Source organism: Cannabis sativa, chromosome 6, assembly GCF_029168945.1.
Source record: "Cannabis sativa cultivar Pink pepper isolate KNU-18-1 chromosome 6, ASM2916894v1, whole genome shotgun sequence".
In the NCBI taxonomy this organism is placed as follows: domain Eukaryota; kingdom Viridiplantae; phylum Streptophyta; class Magnoliopsida; order Rosales; family Cannabaceae; genus Cannabis; species Cannabis sativa.
The window spans coordinates 15,734,891-15,755,872 of record NC_083606.1 but is presented as its reverse complement, the minus strand read 5'-3'; the positions used below and the strand labels follow the sequence as shown (position 1 = coordinate 15,755,872).

The 20,982-nt window shown below is 28.8% G+C and overlaps 1 protein-coding gene across 1 annotated transcript; it reads left to right on the top strand.

Annotated features, from left to right (window-relative positions):
* The first annotated feature begins 1,459 nt into the window (after positions 1-1,459).
* On the top strand, positions 1,460-2,246 carry LOC133039177 (uncharacterized). The gene is made up of 4 exons (XM_061118011.1): positions 1,460-1,588; positions 1,682-1,786; positions 1,887-2,055; positions 2,157-2,246. The coding sequence occupies exons 1-4, from the start codon at positions 1,545-1,547 to the stop codon at positions 2,244-2,246; spliced, it is 408 nt and encodes a 135-aa protein (XP_060973994.1). The 5' UTR covers positions 1,460-1,544.
* Positions 2,247-20,982: the final 18,736 nt, after the last annotated feature.

Below are 20,982 nucleotides of genomic sequence, written 5' to 3'. Positions count from 1 at the left end.
ACTGGTGTATAGAAGTCAAGTGATGATTCCCTTCGAGCTTAGCTAAATAGAAGTAAATGGATAAGCTCTTGTTTAAGTGACTAATTCTTAGATCACTAAACATCATTTATAGGTAGCTAAGTGTTTTAAGGGGCAAAATACGTTGAGGGGTGTAAACGGTAAAATTATCCCATCTCGATGTAAATTATCTATATAGAGGATCTTTGATCACAATAAGATTATAACAATGGTTAAATGAGACAGCATATCTATATCGTGGAACATATAATATGCTCTATATAAGTCTGAGAGTGCAATTCTAGGTTCTAAGAGTGGATTCAACGAGGAATTAATAAGTAGGGATTTACTTAGTACATTCGGTTCACTTATTGGAAGCTCAGCATATCGATCCATGGTCCCCATTCTAATTGAGACTATACTGCTTGTAAGACTCAATAATTGATTTGTGATTAATCAATTATAATTCTAAAGTTAGACTATGTCTAATTTGTGAATTTTCACTAAGCAAGGATGAAATTGTAAAGAAAAGAGATTCTAGGTTTATTTATTAATTAAGAGACTCTATATGTCTAATTAATAATTAAATTAAATGACAATATTATTTAATAATCTATTTTAGTTCTTAAATAATTAGTTTTCGCATTTAAAAGGTTAGAATTGGAAAATTAGTGTTTTTGAGAAAATAGAAATAAAAATTGTGAAAATTGCAAAATCCAAGTGAGGCCCAATAACACCTGTGGCCGGCCACTTAAGCAGATTTTTCCAGCTGATATTTTATTATTTTAATGCCAAATAATTGCTAACCTAAAGCTAGTAGGTGCCTATAAATAGGAAGTGGTGGCTCAATTCAATATATGCCTTTTGGTCAGAAAATCAGAGATTGCCTTTTCAGAAAAACTGAGCCTTCCACTTCTCTCTCTATAGTCGACCCTACCTCTCTCTTTTTCCCTCTTCTCAATTTTGAATCCTTAGTGATAGAGTAGTGCCCACACACACCAAGTGGTACCTCAATCATAGATTGGAAGACTGTGAAGGATCACACACAAAGAGAAGGACATTCGGGCTCAGATCTTAATAATACTCTGCGACAGAAAGGATACAAGGGTTAGAGATCTGAGTGGAAGGAGAAATTATTCCGCTGCCACCAATGTAAGGTTTTCTTAACTTTATATGTGTTTAATTATCGTTTTAGAAAGTTCATATTTAGGGTGTTAAACAACATACTTGTGAGTAGATCTAAGATCTTGGTAAAATAAATTCCAACAGGAACCTTAAATTTTATTGGATGTCAAGGCATGATCTTTGGAATTAGGTATGTTTTACGTAATTATTTTTGGAATTAAGTTTGTTTTACATAATATTTTTCCCAATTTATTAAAATGTAACACTTAACCATGATAAATTTATGTAGATGCATTTGGGATGATTTAACGAATATGGGGGAGTATTTCAAGTTCTTTGACTCAGAGCTACTCAATGCCACGGACAAAGATGGAATTGTCCACTAAGAAGTTGTTATCAAATTGGCTGAATGGTTGAATACAATGAATAACAAATCTCAGATGTTCTTCATACCGTGGAACTACGAGTATGTACAAGTACTATTTAAGGACTATTTAAGTATAATTTAATTCTCCTTTTTAAATTAACACTTAATATTTTCTTATTAATTTCTTATTAGACGTCATTGGATGCTTGAGATCGTTTGTGCTATGAAGATCATTCACTTGGACCCTTGGCTTAGACATAAACGCCCTAAGATGACTATTGACCTCACACTCCAAAGGTACTTTTCAATTTTCATTTTAAAGTTATAATTTTAATTTTCTATAAATTTATACCAACTATTGCTAATTAAATCAATATAAATTATTGAATTTAATTAGGGCATATGAACTGCTCGGAGGTTCCAACGAGTTACTTGGAACATTTCCAAGAGTAACCGTTGCAGCGTGTCCAAAACAAACATTGGGAATTGAATGTGGTTTTTATGTAATTAGGTACATTAATGATATTGTGAAAGCTCTAAATTCATTCGTTCTTATAAAAGAAAAGGTAATTAAGCTATAATTAGTTCATTTATGTATACCCGTAGATAGGATACTATGCTTATAAATAAGTGATACATATAACTAATTTATACTTTAATTTTACAGTTTAGAAAGATGGACACATACGATGTGGAGACGATGTTGCTACCACTGCAACATCAATGGTTATCGAAATTGACACGATACTTGTACTAGTTAATTTTAGACTTTTAAATTTAGGCAATACTTATTTTGTGTATTTTTTTTATTAGTAAGGACTTAACATATTTTGTAATGTATACTTTAACTTTGTTATAATATAATTAAAATGTCTTTTGTACTTAATTTTGTTATATAATTAAATAATATTTATTTTATAATTAGTTTAATTATTTTAAAAAAATTTAATATATAATTAATTATTAAATAAAAAATTAATATATATTTAAAATATTTAAATAATAACCTACTATGCATTTTACAATAACCGAAGATATAGGTCTTTTTTCTCTTTTGATATTCGAAACATATGTCTTCGGTTATTATATAAAAAATGAAGAGAAATGTAACCTACGTCTTCGGTTATTATATAAAAACCGAAGACATAGGTTACGTTTCTCTTCGATTTTTATATAATAACCGAAGATGTAGGTTACTTTTATTTTCGGTTTTTTTATAATAACAGAAGACATAGTCTCACCTTTGACTTTTAAAACATATGTCATCGCCTCAAATGACTTCGGTTGCGATTTTTAATAAAATCTGAAGATAAACTGGCCTAAACACCGAAGATAAAGGCCTTTTCCCTAGTAGTGATTATGTTAATCATAAGATGGTGAGAATTGTGACAAATTTATCGTTAATAAATTGAATCTTATACTAGGCCATTTTTATTTGATTATCATTCCATAATTTTATTATGTATATGCTTTTGGTGATTTCAAGAATTTTTTGTGAATATTATTATTATTATCATTATGATTTTTTTTGGAACATATACTATGGATAATGTGAATAAATATTAGTTATGGTTATTGCATTTATTATGGAAATTATTACCAATGTTTAAATATTATTTTCGTTAATAGGATTTTATTAGAATTTATAAATGCAAAATTATCCTTATTAGATAATTATGAGATTAAATTATTCATTAAATGTGTTATGCTTACCTATCATAAGTTTTCACATGTGAATTATCAAAAATCATAATTCGTGTAAATACTTTTCTCTTGTATCAATCACAATTAATACTAAGTTCCATAAATACAATTTAGTCATCCTATCAATGATTTTATAATTAGGTAGGATGCTTAGATGGTGAAAGAAATGCATTAGATGTCATTAACCACACAATTTTTTCTACCCTATCAGTAGTGGATTAACTGAATTTTAGTTATGACATTTGAAGTAGTTGTCCTTACCTATGTAAGAGTCATTTATTTTGTTTGAACGACTCTAGCTTGACATGATTATTTTCATTTATAGATCATTGAGAAAGCTAAAAAGACGAGCAGATTGCATAATCCTTGGTTTCACATAGTGGCACTGCGCTAAAATATTTTCTTTGAGCTTTAAGCAATCCTTAAACCTATCGCTTAGTTATGAGATGTGACATTAATATAGTTAGTCATGTTGATCTTTCATTAGAAAATTAGACTAGGCCTCGAGATTTATGACTCTTAAAATCACATTTGAATTTAAAGATGTCAAGTTACCGCATGCTCAGTAGGAATATTGTAATGGGTGTCAGTTAGTTTTAGTGAGGTATATATATGTGTTGATCATTCCTTATTGACAAATTTTATGGGAGTGGAATTTTTTAGGAATTTTTCTTGGACATGTGAAGTGATATTCTTATGTTTGTTTTACAATGATGAGTTCAAGAGATTAGTACATTGGTTTTGTTCCTGAAAATAGTTTCGGTAGAACTTGTGAATCTTCTATTACTACATTCTTATGCTTGAAGATCAAGATAAGGCATAAATCATAAGTGGAAAAGTTTTTTATTAATATTAAAGTAGATGTATGATCCCAATTGTCTATTCTTATGTGATAATCAAGTTATTTGTGAATGCTTGTAAACACGATGTATTTAAGATAGTATATATGATGCATGTGTACTCTATATCACATCATTGTTGCTACAAAATTTGAAGATATTGATGGCTTCATATCAGCTTTGAATTATAAATAGAAAGAATAGAGGAATTAAAACCTTATCTTATCTAAGGATAGTACACATGTTGATCATGTTAATCTGTTTGTCCACAAAGTTTTCATGATCTACAGTATCATGTATAAAATTTTGAGAAATATTGAGTAATTGTTACTCCTTTGTTAAGATCTCCCTCATATGATTGTCTTAAACATAGTTTCTCAAAGTTTTGACTCCTCAAAGTTTGATAGTTTTTAATGTTTCAGAAAGCTTTAAAGTGGAAATACCTAAAGAGATTAATCCATGCATGCATAATAATATTCGGTCACTTCTTATGTGTATTGTTTCTCAAAGTGGCAAGTACACAATAAAATTGATATATGGTCGTAGTTGTACTTAAGCCTCTTTGTTTAATGGTTATTATTATATTTGAATGTCTCCTAGGCCAAATTATGTGTAGTATACATATCCTATCGATATGTGTTATACCTAAAATTCAGCTAGAGGACACGTGTCAAGATAAAGGGAATGTGAATCGGTGCCATATCTTTTATGGAATAACTCATTAATTATGTAAGTACTGGAGTATATTTGCAACCCGCTGACTGTAAAGTCTTAGGCGAGGAATCAATGTACGAACTAGTACTTAGAGTATTAACTAGAAACAATATGTGGCTAAAAAAGAATAGCGAGGCACCAGAGAAGAATAACACATACCTTGGCTCATGATAACTCTATGAAAATAGAGTTATTTATATTTTTTTTGGGCATTAAATTAGCTTTGTTCTCAAGTATTTTTAATTCATTTTAGTGACTTTTATTTGGTTTTATTTAGTTTGCATAAATATTCATTTTAGTATTTTGAAATTAGTTTTAATTAATTTTCTTAATTTTTATTTGTTTATTTAGTCTCCCAATTAGTTAAATACAATTGTTTGTGGTGTATTAAAATTTTAAATGCAAACTTTGCATTTAGTATTATGGGCCCATCTATTTAAAAAGAGAAAACAAAGCAAGAAGGAGAGAAAGAAATTGGGCATAACGTGACTTTTAAGGGCTTGGGTATATATGCATTGGATATATATGCTAGGCATATGATTGAAGGAGTGATAGAGGATTATAAAGAAAAGAGGAGGCGGCTGACAGTGAAGAAAAGAAGAGAAATGAAGAAAAAGAAGAAAAAGAAGAAAAAAAAAAAGAAAAGAGAGAGAGAGTTTTATGTTAGGGTTTTAATTTAGCATTTTTAATTTTGAGATTGGCAAAAATCAAGAGGAAGAAGAAGAGCAATTTGGAGAAGAAACTTAGAGTCTTGTGACAAGCTCTAAATGGGTTTTTATTTCTATCTTTCTTTTCTTTTAAATTTTGTAATTTTTGCACAATCTATTATGAGTTAATTTTTATTTTGCTAATTATTTTCTTCACTTAAATTATGATTTGATATTTTATTGCTATGTTTAGTAAATTGGTTTTGTTCATTCAAGAGTGTTTATTGTGCAATTGCTTACTTTTGCTTGATCACCAATAGTAAGTAGTAGCTAGTCTTGATTTTGGAAAAAATAGGGTTAGTGGAATTGCTTGAATGATGCATGAATATCAACTTGGAAAAGTGTGATTTGTAAATAGCATAGGAATGTGTTATTTACCTTGTATGACTTGAAGGAATTGTGCTGAAATTGGTATTCTTAAAATTAATTGGGCATAGGAATATGTTAATTAATTAGAGAATCAAACCATAAACACTTTGGAAAAAGGATTATGACATTTTAAATTCCTAGTTGACATTATCAATTTACAACAATACTCATTAGCACCATTATATCAACTTTGCATTTTTAGGCCAATTTAATAATTCTAGCTTGTTTTCTTCGTAGTTTGTGTTTGTTAATTTTTTTACATATTCTCATCACTTTATTTTATTTTTGTTGAAACCAATTTGTGAGTAATTAGTTTTATAAATTAATTTCCAATTTTCAATCCATGTGGAGACGATACTCGATTTATCACCTAATTACTTGTTACGATTACGTACACTTGCGTATACAATTTTTCACAACAGCTCACAAATTAGCCGACTAAGTATAAAAGTCGAACCGGCTCAGAAGTACAAGAATGTGAGACGACCATCTCGCTACGAGGAAACTTCCTATAGTTTCATCCAACTAGCGGAAGCGAGACTCGCAACCCTGGCAAGTCAGTAGATTTCCTTTTATCCGCGATCGCCGTATGTTGTCTATCTCAGATAGAAGAACGGTTTCAGCTCACCATTGGGATCACTACAATCAAGTTTCTGACGAGACATCTCCAGACAACAATTAAAGACGTGTTTAATACACAATATTTCTGACCCAGTAAAAGTGAGAAAATCACAGTTGTATGATTTTCAAAATCATGCACCGCGTTTACATTTTGTAATATGTAATCAGATCCCACGATTTAAGGGATGATAACTGTAATTACATTTTGGCCTGCCTTGTAATTAACTGTCACTATGCAAATATAAATAGTGGCAAATAATATCAAAAGGGGGACGAAAAAACTCTAATACAAGAGGCCCTAAAAGAAAACGACTTAGAAATCTGAATAAGATTGACTTGTGGACTATGCAGAATTTTAACTGCAAAACCACGTAAAAACCTGGTGTTCATATTCTATTTTTCTATAGTTTTATAATTTCTGTGTTGAATCATAATCGTGAGGCTCAAATTTGGTTAATGAAAATCTGCGTTAACAGTTAGGTGCTTTCATTGAGAGCCTTAGTAAAAAAACTCAGAAAAAGCCTTCGTTTCTTTTAGAATAAAACCTTCTCTTTTATGGCTAAAATCTAGAGAATACTAACACCCCACATGAGGAAACTAACCGCGGTCCTGGAAAAGAGCCTATGGGCTCTAAAAGATCAACTAATCCATCATCTAGAAGGAGCACCCATTCCAGGAGGGCCCAACCTGACATTGGTCCTAGTACGCAGACAACACGCTCGAGGAGAACTCAGCGTGGGAATGGCCAGAATCCAGAGGCGAGGGATGAAAGATCTTAGATCTACTCACAAGTATGTTGATTAACATCCTAAATATGAACTTTCTAAAACGATGAAATAAACACATATAAAGTTTAGGAAACCTTACATTGGGTGCAGCGGAATAATATGACTCCTTCCGTTCAGATATCTAGCCCTTGATTCCTTTCTCTAGCAGAGCATTATCAATATCTGAACCTGGATCTCTTTCTCTGAATCTTTGATGCTGAAACTGTTGGGTTTTATGCCCTAAATAAAACTCATTTCAATATAATCAGATTTACTTATTAATATAGATCAGAAATAACATTTAATGTTGCATGGTTCACATGATTTATTTCATGATTATATGTACATAATGTATAAATTCATCTGAAACCCTTTTCACATACTTGATCCTGTTTATTGTGTCGTCAACACATTGGAAAGTAAACATGACTATGTGAATAAAGTTTCCTAGATTTATCAGACACAGGGTTTTACTGATATGATAATCTACAACAGAGTTTACTTGCATTTGGAGAAGTGCTATGTTCTTTCCAGAGCATTGGTTAAAGTAAAGCTCAGGTTGGATGCATGGAGTATGCATCGGAAGGGACCGATATTGAACTTTGACTTAGATTTAATTAAACTTACCGTAAAATCTATTCAAGTCAATATCGCCTAGTTGATCCTAGATCAAATGATCTTAATCCTGTTATGATTAGGCTCAATCTTGAAAGGCTATTCGTGTTCCTTGAATTGTTAGTTAAGCCTACCTTTTGGTCAGGGTGATACGTACTTTTTGGGAACACGGTAGTGCAATTGAGTGGGAGCGCTAACATAAACATGGAATCTATAGCTTCTATCTGGCGAATAGTAAGCAAAGGATGATCTCCTTCGAGCTTGACCAAACGAACATAAATGGTGGAGTACTCATTTCACATAAGCTGAAATATCATTTATACGGGGTCAAGTGTTTTAAGGAATAAATACATTGTAGGGTGTAACGGTAATTTAATCCCTTTACAGTGTAGATCATTCATATAGAGGATCATTGATCACATTAGGATTATAACAATGTATAACTAATGATGTGCCTATATGGTGGAACATATAGAGCATTCTATATACTGAGAGTGCAATTCTAAGTTCTATGCGTGGATTCAACGAAGAATTAATAAGTTAGTGAATTTTAGTGCTAAATTCTTGATCTACTTATTGGAAGCTCGGTTAAATAGACCCATGGTCCCCCCACTAGTTGAGATAATATTGCTTGTAAGACTCATGTAATTGGTTTTGATTAATCAATTATAATTCTCAAATTAGACTATGTCTATTTGTGAATTTTTCACTAAGTAAGGGCGAAATTGTAAAGAAAGAGTTTATAGGGGCATATTTGTTAATTATGATACTTTGTATGGTTCAATTAATAAATATGATAAATGAAAATATTGTTTAATAATTATTTATAGTTATTAAATAGCTAGAATTGGCATTTAAATGATTGAATTAGGAAATTGGCATTTTTGAGAAAATCAGATACAAAAGGTGGTAAAATTGCAAAATTGCAAAGCCCAAGGCCCAATCCATTAGTGTATGGCCGGCCACCTATTGTTGTGTTTTAAATTGATTTTTTCATTATTTTAATGCCATATAATTCAAATCTAACCCTAGTGGAATGCTATAAATAGATAGTGAAGGCTTCAGAAAAATTATACTTTTCTTCTGACTTCTTCTGATTCAGAAAAACTGAGCCTTCTCTCTCCCTATCTTTAGCTGACCACTCTCTCTCTTCTTCCTTGATAATTTCGAAATCCTTAGTGTATGAGTAGTGCCCACACACATCAAGTGATACCTCAATCATAGTGAGGAAGATCGTGAAGAAAGACTTTCAGCAAAAGGAGTTTCAACATCAAAGATTCAGAGAAAGAGATCCAGGTTCAGATATTGATAATGCTCTGCTACAGAAAGGAATCAAGGGCTAGATATCTGAACGGAAGGAGTCATTATATTCCGCTGCACCCAATGTAAGGTTTCCTAAACTTTATATGTGTTTATTTCATCGTTTTAGAAAGTTCATATTTAGGATGTTAATAAACATACTTGTGAGTAGATCTAAGATCCTGGTAAAATAATTTCCAACAACTGGCCTCAGAGCCATGGTAATTGATTTACTTGCAAGAAATTTGGACTTTAAAACGATTGTTTGTATGTTCTTTGGATGGTATCATGTTGTATTGAGTGTTATTTGATGATTGATTGATGTTTGTGAAATTTTTCGTGAAAAATAATTGTGATTTCGTTTCTGAAATTATTTTTATTGGATAGTATGGAAAAAATTAAGCAAGTTAGCCTTTTACAGAACTCAATTTGGATTTTATTTGAATTAGTTATGATTTTTTGAAGATTTAACAAAATCGGGAAATTTTGTCTTGATAGTTTCATGATCGCAGAACTGTCCGTACAGTTTCGAATTTTTCCTTTTTTCTTCAATTTTTCATACTTTTTCATGGAATTAGCTTCCAATTTTTTGTATGGTTTTGTATATATACTATTACTATTCCTAATTCAATTCTAATTATCATTTTGAATTAATTTAAATTTTTTTTAATTTAATTCAAGATATTAGTGTAATTTGAATTTGAATAGAATTAGTATTTATCTTTTTGCTTAAAAATCTATCTTATTTTTAAATTTGATTATATTTTTTTTAAAATTTAAGGTCAGATTTTTTAAGATATTTATAATATCTTTTAAGATATTTAAAAATATCTTATCTTTTAAGATATTTATAATATCTTTTAAGATATTTTAAAAATATCTTATCTTTTAAGATTTTTTAATTAAATATTTTTAGATATTTTGACCATATTTAAATTTAAAATAAGATATTTATAATCATGTAATTTTAAATAGATATAAGATATTTTGCTAATTTTTAAATTTTGTTATTTTATTTATTTAAATTACATTTAAAATTTGAAAAAGATATTTATTTATCTTTTCTAATTTTTTATTTAATTTTTATTTATAAAATAATATTTAAAATTTAAAAGTAGTTAGCAAATTTTTGAAATGATATTTAGGTTGGTTCAAACCTAATTTTTCAAAATTGTAGGTTTAATTTTAAATTTAAATATTTAATTAATTTTCGAAATTTTTTTTAAATTTTTTTTCGAAAATCCATTTTAATAATATTTCGAAATTAATTATTTAATTTAAAATTAAATAAATCCTACATCCAACTATCCAGCTAACCTTGTTGCAGGAGTATGTGGTTTTAGCTTGTTTGTAAGTTTTCAAAACCTATTATTACTTGATTGCAAATAGCCATGGTTACCTTTTGCCAGATCTAATGATCTGATAGCTCCCTTGGTCAAGATAATAATTTGTAACAGGTATATTTACAATCTTCTTTCATCTGTGTATGACCTAGCAACATGATAGGACCCATCCAAAGTGTGCCTGTGTGAGCCTATGTGTTTAATTTTATTATAGATGCATATAGGTTAATGTTGCTAAAATAAATTATCATAGTTTTTGATAGAATTTATTTAGGCCCATTTAGTTTTTGGGCCTATTCAATTAATAACAGTTGTTCTTATTAAGGTTAAATTCCTCTCTTTTGGGCCTTGTGTGAGAGTTGGGAGCCATAGAAGTGGGTACGACATACTGAACCCAGCACCCCCTCACACAAACCACCCCAATTGTGAAGGCCCATTTGCCTGATTTGAATGACTGTACTAGGTTAATTACACTAGTTTAACCTAATTAAAATTGATTAGCAACATAATTAATTTCATTTATTTTGAAATTAATTTAAGAAAAATATAGTTTAAGGAATTTTATATTCTAAGCTAAACTATATGTATTTTCTTGTATTTAATTAAATATAGAATTATAACCATCTAGATTCTTTCTAGAGCTTAATTTAAATTTTTCGTCAAATATTCCTATTTAAGTTGATATTTAGTTATCTACAACTAACCAACTTAAATCTGAATATCTTTTGAATTTCAAATTTCAAAATTAAGTTGAGGAATTTTAGGCATTGGTTATTAAGATTCTTTAGATATTTTTTAAGTTAATATCTTTTCAAATATTAACTTAAAATGGAATATTTTCAAATTAAGTGGTTATAACTTAATTTTGATATTTAATTAAATTTAAATTTGAAAAAATTTTCAAGTTCTAGATTTTTTCTAATACAACTTAAATTAGATATTTTTTCAAATTTTGTGGAAAAGATACTTAGTCAAATAAGATATTTTCTAGATAGTTATTTCTAGACTACTTATTATTTCTAATATTAAATGGGAAAATACTATACATTGTGAAATTAATTATTTTAAATAATTAATTTTGGTACAATTTATTTTTTCCTAGTATTAAACTAGAGATTAATAATTAAGCCTTCTCTACACTTAATTATTTAATTCTTGAATTTAATACATTTAATTAATTTGAAAATTAAATATCTAAGTTGATTTTTATCATCATACTTAAATATTTCTTTTTTCATGACATTTAATTAAATAGAAAATTATTTTTAGTTGAAATTTATTTTTTCAACTAAATTTAAATAATTTTCAAAATATATATATTTTTTTTATTTTATTAATCAATTTTCGAAATTGCATTTCTTAAATGCTAGAATTTCGAATTTTATCTTGAAAAATAGATTAAGTTGTAAATTAATTATTTATTTTAATTAATTCTTGGATCAACTTAAATCAATGATTTTTTCATTTATTGATTAATTTAAAATAAATTGAATTAAAGTATATTATTAGAAATTGAATTAATTAGTCAAAGGAAAATCTAGATAGATGATATTTTTGCTTGAAGTATTTTTCTAGTGTATTTAATTAAATAGAAAATTAATATTTAAGTTGATTTTCATCATCATACTTAAATATTTGAAATTTTTCTTATATATTTAATTAAATTGGAAAATTATATTTTTTGTTGTAAATTAATTTTATTAATTAATTTTGGTCCAACATTAAATTAGAATAATTTTTCCAGGATTTATTTTTTATTTTAACATGCATTTTTCGAAAATTGTATTCTTAAATACTTTAATTTTTCGAAATGCAATATATATATTTATAGAAAATAAAATTTGAGTTGTAAATTAATTTAAATTAATTTTGTAACAACTTAAATTGAATATTTTTCTAAATATTTATTGGAAATTATTACTAAGATGGAAATAATTCATGTTATTTTCATATCCATCTAAGTAAAATTTATAAATATTAAATTAAAATTTATATTTAGAATTTTTCATTCTAAATTGGAAATTTTAATTAAATAAATATATATTTAAAATAAATAGAATAAATAAAGAGAATCAAAGAAAATACAACTCACTTTAAATAATGAGCTTGATTATTATTAAGATATTCGATCTCCATTGTTGGTCTTACAAAAGTTAAATGTTTTCAATATAACCTCTAGACGCTAGACTTCGTCCCCCTATGGATGGTTATTCGTTGAACGCATTTAACACCGTAAGATTTCATTTGATAAGTGTTTTGTAAGTTTTCGTCTCTATTAGACTCTCCCCTACGGTGACTACTTAGAGATAAACTTATGAAACATGAAACAATGGTGGAAGCTCATAAAATGAGAATAACCTTGACTCTCGCCTACCGGGACAACGTTGGATTCTTATTTTGATCGAATAAAAGGTTGCTAGAATGGTTTCTATTTTAGATGAGCTGACAACTCTATTCAATGAATGATACTTTGACGATCATTACAGTGTAGATCATTAAGGATTAAATACATTGTAGGGTGTAACAATAATCTAATCCCTTTACAGTGTAGATCATTCATATAGAGGATCATTGATCAAATTAGGATTATAACAATGGATAACTAATGATGTGCCTATATGGTGGAGCATATAGAGCATTCTATATACTGAGAGTGCAATTCTAAGTTCTATGCGTGGATTCAACGAAGAATTAATAAGTTAGTAAATTTTAGTAATAAATTCTTGATCTACTTATTGGAAGCTCGGTTATATAGACCCATGGTCCCCCCACTAGTTGAGATAATATTTCTTGTAAGACTCATGTAATTGGTTTTGATTAATCAATTATAATTCTCAAATTAGACTATGTCTATTTGTGAATTTTTCACTAAGTAAGGGTGAAATTGTAAAGAAAGAGTTTTAGTGGCATATTTGTTAATTATGATACTATGTATGGTTCAATTAATAAATATGACAAATGACAATATTATTTAATAATTATTTATAGTTATTTAATAGTTAGAATTGGCATTTAACTGGTTGAATTTGAAAATTGGCATTTTTGAGAAAATCAGATGCAGAAAAGATAAAACTGCAAAATTGCAAAAAGTGAGGCCCAAATCCACTATGCATGGCCGGCCACTTTTGTAGGGAATTTAAACTGATATTTTCATTATTTTAATGCCAAATAATTCAAACCTAACCCTAGTGGAATGCTATAAATAGATAGTGAAGGTTTCAGGAAAATTACACTTAAATTTTCTATTTTTCCTTCAGAGAAAAACCTGAGCCTTGTCTCTCCCTATCTTTGGCCGACCACTCCCTCTCTCTCTTCCTTCTTGAGATTTCGAAATTCTTAGTGTGAGAGTAATGCCCACACACAGCAAGTGATACCTCAATCATAGTGAGGAAGATCGTGAAGAAAGACATTCAACAAGAAGGAGTTTCAGCACTAAAGAATCAGAGAAAGAGATCCAGGTTCAGATATTGATAATGTTCTGCTACAGAAAGGAATCACGGGCTAGATATCTGAACGGAATGAGTCATTATATTCCGCTGCACCCAATGTAAGGTTTCCTAAACTTTATATGTGTTTATTTCATCGTTTTAGAAAGTTCATATTTAGGGTGTTAATCAACATACTTGTGAGTAGATCTAAGATCCTGGTAAAATAATTTCCAACAACTGGCCTCAGAGCCATGGTAATTGATTTTCTTGCAAGAAATTTGGACTTTAAAACGATTGTTTGATGTTTTGGATGGTATCATGTTGTATTGAGTGTTATTTGATGATTGATTGATGTTTGTGAATTTTTCGTGAAAAATAATTGAATATCTATTTCTGGAATTATTTTTATTGGATATTATGGAAAAAATTAAGCAAGTTACTTTTTTACAGAACTCAATTTCGATTCAATTTGAATTAGTTATGATTTTTTGAAGTTTCGGAAAAATCGGGGTTGAGCAACTGCACCACGTGCGCGCGCGGAAAGGCTGCTAGCAGCCCCCTGCGCCTAGTTTTCACGCCCATGCAGCCCCATGCGCGCCCATGGACAGTATGCCGTACAGCTCGCATTTTTTTCATTTTTCTTCGATTTTTCATGCTTTTTCATGGATTTAACTTCTGATTTTTTGTATAGTTCTGTATTTATACATTTACTATTCCTAATTCAATTCTAATTATCATAATTAAATTAATTAATATTTTTTCAATTTAATTCATGATATTAGTGTAATTTGAATTTAAAAAATAGTAAATATCTATCTTTTTTACTTAATAATCTATCTTATTTTTAAATTTGATTATATCTTATCTTATTTTTAAATTTAAGGTCAGATATTAAATTTTTAAATTAAATCTTTTTTTTTTTAAATAATTTGACCTTATTTAAATTTAAAATAAGATAACTATAATCATGTAATTTTAAATAGATGTAAGATATTTTGCTAACTTTTAAATTTTGTTATTTTATTTATTTAAATTACATTTAAAATCTGAAAAAGATATTCATTTATCTTTTTTAATTTTTTATTTAATTTTTATTTATAAAATAACATTTCATTTTTAAAAGTAGTTAGCAAATTTTGAAATGATATTTAGGTTGGTTGAAACCTAATTTTTTAAAATTGTAGGTTTAATTTTAATTTTAATTTTTTTTTTTAATTTCGAAATTTTTTCAAATTTTTTTTTAAATTTTCGAAAATAATTTTTTTTTATTTAATTAATTATTTTTTTTTTGAAATTATTTATTTAAAATTAAATAAATCCTACATCCAATTATCCAGCTAACCTTGTTGCAGTAGTATGTGTTTTAGCTTGTCTGTAAGTTTTTAAAACCTATTATTGCTTGATTGCAAATAGCCATGGTTAACTTGTTGACAGATCCAATGATCTGATTTTAACTCATGGCTCCCTTGGTCAAGTAAATAATTTGTAACAGGTATATTTACAATCTTCTTTCATCTGTGTATGACCTAGCAACATGATAGGACCCATCCAAAGTGTGTCTGTGTGAGCCTATGTGTTTAATTTCATTATAGATGCACATAGGTTGTTATTGCTAAATAAAATGTCATAGTTCTTGATAGATTTTATTTAGGCCCATTTAGTTTTTGGGCCTATTCAATTAATAACAGTTGTTCATTTTAAGGTTAAATTCCTCTCTTTTGGGCCTTGTGTGAGAGTTGGGAGCCATAGTAGTGGGTACGACATACTGAACCCAGCACCCTCTCACATGAACCACCCCAATTGTGAAGGTTGCCTGATTTGAATAACTGTACTAAATTAATTAAACTAGTTTAACCTAATAAAATTGATTAGCAACATAATTAATTTCATTTATTTTGAAATTAATTTAAGAAAAATATAGTTTAAAGAATTTTTATTCTAAGTTAAACTATATTTATTTTCTTGTATTTAATTAAATATGGAATTATAACCATCTAGATTCTTTCTGCAGCTTAATTTAAAATTTTCATTAAATATTCCTATTTAAGTTGATATTTAGTTATTTATAACTAACCAACTTAAATCTGAATATCTTTTGGATTTAAAATTTCAAAATTAAGTTGAGGAATTTTAGGCATTGGTTATTAAGATTCGTTACATATTTTTTAAGTTAATATCTTTTCGAATATTAACTTAAAATGGAATATTTTAGATATTTTTTAAGTTGATATCTTTTCGAATATTAACTTAAAATGGAATATTTTTTAGATATTTTTTAAGTCGATATCTTTTCGAATATTAACTTAAAATGGAATATTTTCAAATTAAGTGGTTACAACTTAATTTTTGATATTTAATTAAATTTAAATTTGAAAATATTTAAGTTCTAGATTTTTTCTAATACAACTTAAATTAGATATTTTTTCAAATTTTGTGGAAAAGATACTTAGTCAAATAAGATATTTTCTAGATAGTTATTTCTAGACTACTTATTATTTCTAATATTAAATAGGAAAATATTATACATTGTGAAATTGATTATTTAAATAATTAATTTTGGTACATTTTATTTTAAGTATATTTTTCATAGTATTAAACTAGAGATTAATAATTAAGCCTTCTCTACACTTAATTATTTATTTCTTAAATTTAATACATTTAATTAATTTGAAAATTAAATATCTAAGTTGATTTTCATCATGATACTTAAATATTTCTTTTTCATGACACTTAATTAAATAGAAAATTATTTTTAGTTGAAATTTATTTTTTCAACTAAATAATTTTCAAAATATATTTTTTCTTTATTTTATTAATCAAATTTCGAAATTGCATTTCTTAAATGCTGGAATTTCAAATTTTATTTGAAAAATAGATTAAAGTTGTAAATTATTTATTTTAATTTTGGACCAACTTAAATCAATGATTTTTTCATTTAATAATTAATTAAAAATAAATGAAGTAAAATATACTTTATTAGAAATTTAATTAATTAGTCAAAGGAAAATCTAGATATGTGATATTTTTGCTTGAAGTATTTTTCTAGTGTATTTAATTAAATAGAAAATTAATATTTAAGTTGATTTTCATCATCATACTTAAATATTTGAAATTTTTCTTATATATATTTAATTAAATAGGAAAATTATATTTTTTTGTTGTAAATTAATTTTATTAATTAATTTTGGGCCAACATTAAATTAGAATAATTTTTCCAGGATTTATTTTTTATTTTAACATGCATTTTCGAAAATTGTATTCTTAAATACTTTAATTTTTGAAATGCAATATATATTTATAGAAAATTAAATTTGAGTTGTAAATTAATTTAAATTAATTTTGTAACAACTTAAATTGAATATTTTTCTAAATATTTAATGGAAATTATTACTAAGATGGAAATAATTCATGTTATTTTCATATCCATCTAAGTAAAATTTATAAATATTAAATTAAAATTTATATTTAGAATTTTTCATTCTAAATTGGAAATTTTAATTAATAAATATATATTTAAAATAAATAGATTAAATAAAGAGAATCAAAAAAAAATACAACTCTCTTTAAATAATGAGCTTTATTATTAAGATATTTGATCTCCATTATTGGTTTTACATCGCGTTTGTTTTAGTGAGTAATCCTCCCTAATGGAGGAACGTTCATTAGCAATTTCGCACCGTTTAATCTCGAAAGATAAGTAGTTTGTTGGATCACCCTAATGGTGGCGACCATATTTGACTTGCAAATTGCAAAACAATGGTGGAAGCTCATAAGATAGAATTGCCTTGACTCTCGCCTAAACAAGACAACGCTGAATTCCAATCTTGATCGAATAAAAGGTTGCTAGAATGTTTATGATTTTAGATGAGCTGACAACTCTATTCAATGAATGGTAGCTTTGACTCTCGCCTAAACGGGACACTGATATCAGTTTGTTGAAAACCTTGGAAATTATTTAGGATTGTATGTTTTAGTATTTTCACTTGTCATTCCTACTTGCTATATGTTTAATAATTTCTGAATTGTGTATGAATTTATATTGAACCATGTTATTTTCTGTTATTAAGTTGTAGTTTAATTTTGAATCTTCATTGTTGGTCTAACTTGTATTGTTTATCTAATGAGATAAATCCCTAGTGGATTTTCACCATTAGACATACATAATAGTGTTAGATCTCGAAAGATAAATATTGTATATGCGACATCTAGTTGTTCATCAATTGATGACACCTTAGACTAGTATTTTTACGATATGAAACAAGAAGATTATATAAATAAGATTACTTTGACTTTCGCTAATCGGAGCATCGTTGGATTCTTATTTAAACAACGAAATTATCCTAATTCCTCTTAGCTTATTCATTGCGAATTAGCTCAATAACATATCATTGGATTAATGGTCTATAAATCATTTCATGTCGTTCTATATTTTCTCTTAAGAAATTAAATGACGCATATGATTATAATCCCGAAATTCTATTCCCAATTGATATAAATCCTCAATCTAAGAATTCTCCTACTTGTATGTGCAAATCTGACGTAGAGTTAAATTAGTAGTGGTGGTCCAAGATAGAATTACTCATTTTATTTGGTATAAATTAAGTCTTTGACTTTAATTTTAGAATCCAAACAGAAATTTTCTTATATTTCTAATTCCAGGAAGCAATACAGTTACACTTTCCAAGTGTTTAATAACCATTTTCTAACAATGAATTCAAACTGTATGGAATATGAGTTTAGCATTCTGTGACCAGGATCCACTTGCACTATTCTAAGAACTCTTTGATGTAACTAAACCTAAGTCATCAAAACGACACAACCACATTTTTATCTATGGCATTTGTATCTTGTTCCTAGTGGATTTGAAAAGATCAATCTCTGCAAAGAGTTAATATGCCTATATCCACTGAAAGTAGTTCATCTCATTCGCAGATGGATGTACATTCAGGGGTGGATATGAGTTTTTCGTTGTATTCTTAAAATGTAACTCTAGATTATACCTTATGCAAAGAAATTTGAAATGTTTAAAAATTTCATTAATTTCTAGCAATGGTTAATACCATTAAGGTAAGTGGTTAAAGATCTTGCGAACTGATAGGGGTGGAGAAATAGTTAGTAGATATGCAGTTCATAGATCATTAAATTGATTTTTGAATTATATCCAAACTTACCTCCCCAGAAATTTCGAGTTGCATATTGATGATTAGTTACTAGTCGTTGCCTAATTCCTTCTATGGTAATACAATTTCAGAATGATGCAATGGTTGTATACTTAATGTAAATCATTACTAGATTCATGGATGACCTAATCAAAATCTTAAGAAAAGCTAGAACTGTTAACCATGGTTTGTTATTACACATATTTTACCAAAATAAAAATTTTCTCTGTTTTTCTCTCTCTTTCGGTGACTCGCCGGGGCTATGGCAAAAAGGGGGAAAATGACCGGGAAAATCAAAAGCAAGGGGAAGAAAGCTGGTCCATCTTCGTCGGACAGAGTTATTAAAACTAGGTCTATGGATGCGCTGATTGGAATTCAAGAATTAGAGCTTGATGAAGATGTAGATGAGATTGAAGATCTGAAACAGAGTGATGAGGCAATGGAACAGTGCCTGGATGATGCGCCTTCGCCGGTAAGTGAAGTTCATCCCGACTTCTCTGATTGGCTCACGGGGGCAAACCGTGCTTCTCAGGATGTGAGAATGGGGAAGAATCCTTCTCCTCCAATTCTCAGATCTAATGTTGCACGTAACCTAGAATCTTGCTTTGAAATGAATACTGGGAAGAAGGCTGAGACACGACCGAGGGTTGCTGATGCTGGTGCGAAAATGGCTGGGAAGGTGAAGATTGACTTTGCCGATATTGCTGAGGAGGTAAACTACTGGCATCCGTCGATTGTGTGCTATGTGATTGGAGCTAATCCTCCAATCAACATACTGGATGGTTTTGTCCGCAGGATATGGAAGGATGCAGTTGTGAAGGTTGGTTTGCTTGCTAGAGGCATTTTTATTATCCGGTTTCAGAATTTGGAGACCAGGGATCGAATATTGGAGCAAGGGTATGTTTTCTTTGATAGGAAGCCAATGGTAATGAAACCATGGAACTCGGTGGATGATTTCACCAAGGAGGAAGTCACTTCGGTGCCTACCTGGGTCCAATTGCAAGGATTGGATATCAAATATTGGGGTGAGTCTTCTTTGTTCAAGATAGTGGGGCAGTTGGGAGAGCCACTCCAAGTTGATCAAGTTACAAAGAGCAGGGATAGGCTTCAATATCCCAGAGTGCTAATTCAGGTGAGTCTATCTCAAGAATTTCCTAAACAGATTTCATTTATTGATGAATTTGACCATGAGATAGTGTTGGATGTTAAGTATGAGTGGATTCCTTTGGTTTGTTATAATTGCTCGGGCATAGGTCATGATACCCAATCGTGTAGGAAGAAAGAGAGTAAGGAGGAAGTTGTGAAACAAGTATGGATGCCTAAAAAATCGAATGGAATTATGCAGAACCATGTGGATGCAGAGGGCTTTCAAAGGGTCACAAAGGGAAAGAGAGTATTAGAGGAGAGAGTAGAAGTGGATACTGTGATTAATAATAGATTTGGGTCTTTGGAAGAGGTAAATGGTGTGATAGTTGGGGAAGAGTGTAACATAGGAGGGGGGGGGGGGGAGATCCCTCTACTTCTAATGGATAGACTCTTATGTTGGAATGTGAGGGGGATTAACAACCAACAAAAACACAATGAAATCAAGCAATTGATTTATTCAAAGAAAGTTGGGTTAGTTAGTCTCTTAGAAACTAAGGTACAAAATAAGAATATGGGGAAGTTGTATTGTAGTCTTTTTCAAGGGTGGTGTTTCACTAATAATAATCCATGGATGGATAAAGGGAGAATAATTGTAGCTTGGCATCCTTCTGTTTTTACGGTCAACATTAAATTTTGCTCTAGTCAAATGATCCATTGTCAAGTGAAATCACAGCAACAAAATGGGAATTTTTTGGTTACATTCCTATATGGTTTCAATGATGAGCATAAAAGGGAAGATTTATGGGGAGATTTAGAGAAACTAGCTGCTGGTATTCAAGAGC

Excerpts from the sequence above, each read along its gene's own strand:
- LOC133039177 (XM_061118011.1), top strand. The coding sequence starts at position 1,545 with ATGAATAACAAATCTCAGATGTTCTTCATACCGTGGAACTACGA. Across the intron at positions 1,589-1,681 it reads TTCATACCGTGGAACTACGA|ACGTCATTGGATGCTTGAGA; the intron begins GTATGTACAAGT and ends ATTTCTTATTAG. Across the intron at positions 1,787-1,886 it reads ATTGACCTCACACTCCAAAG|GGCATATGAACTGCTCGGAG; the intron begins GTACTTTTCAAT and ends GAATTTAATTAG.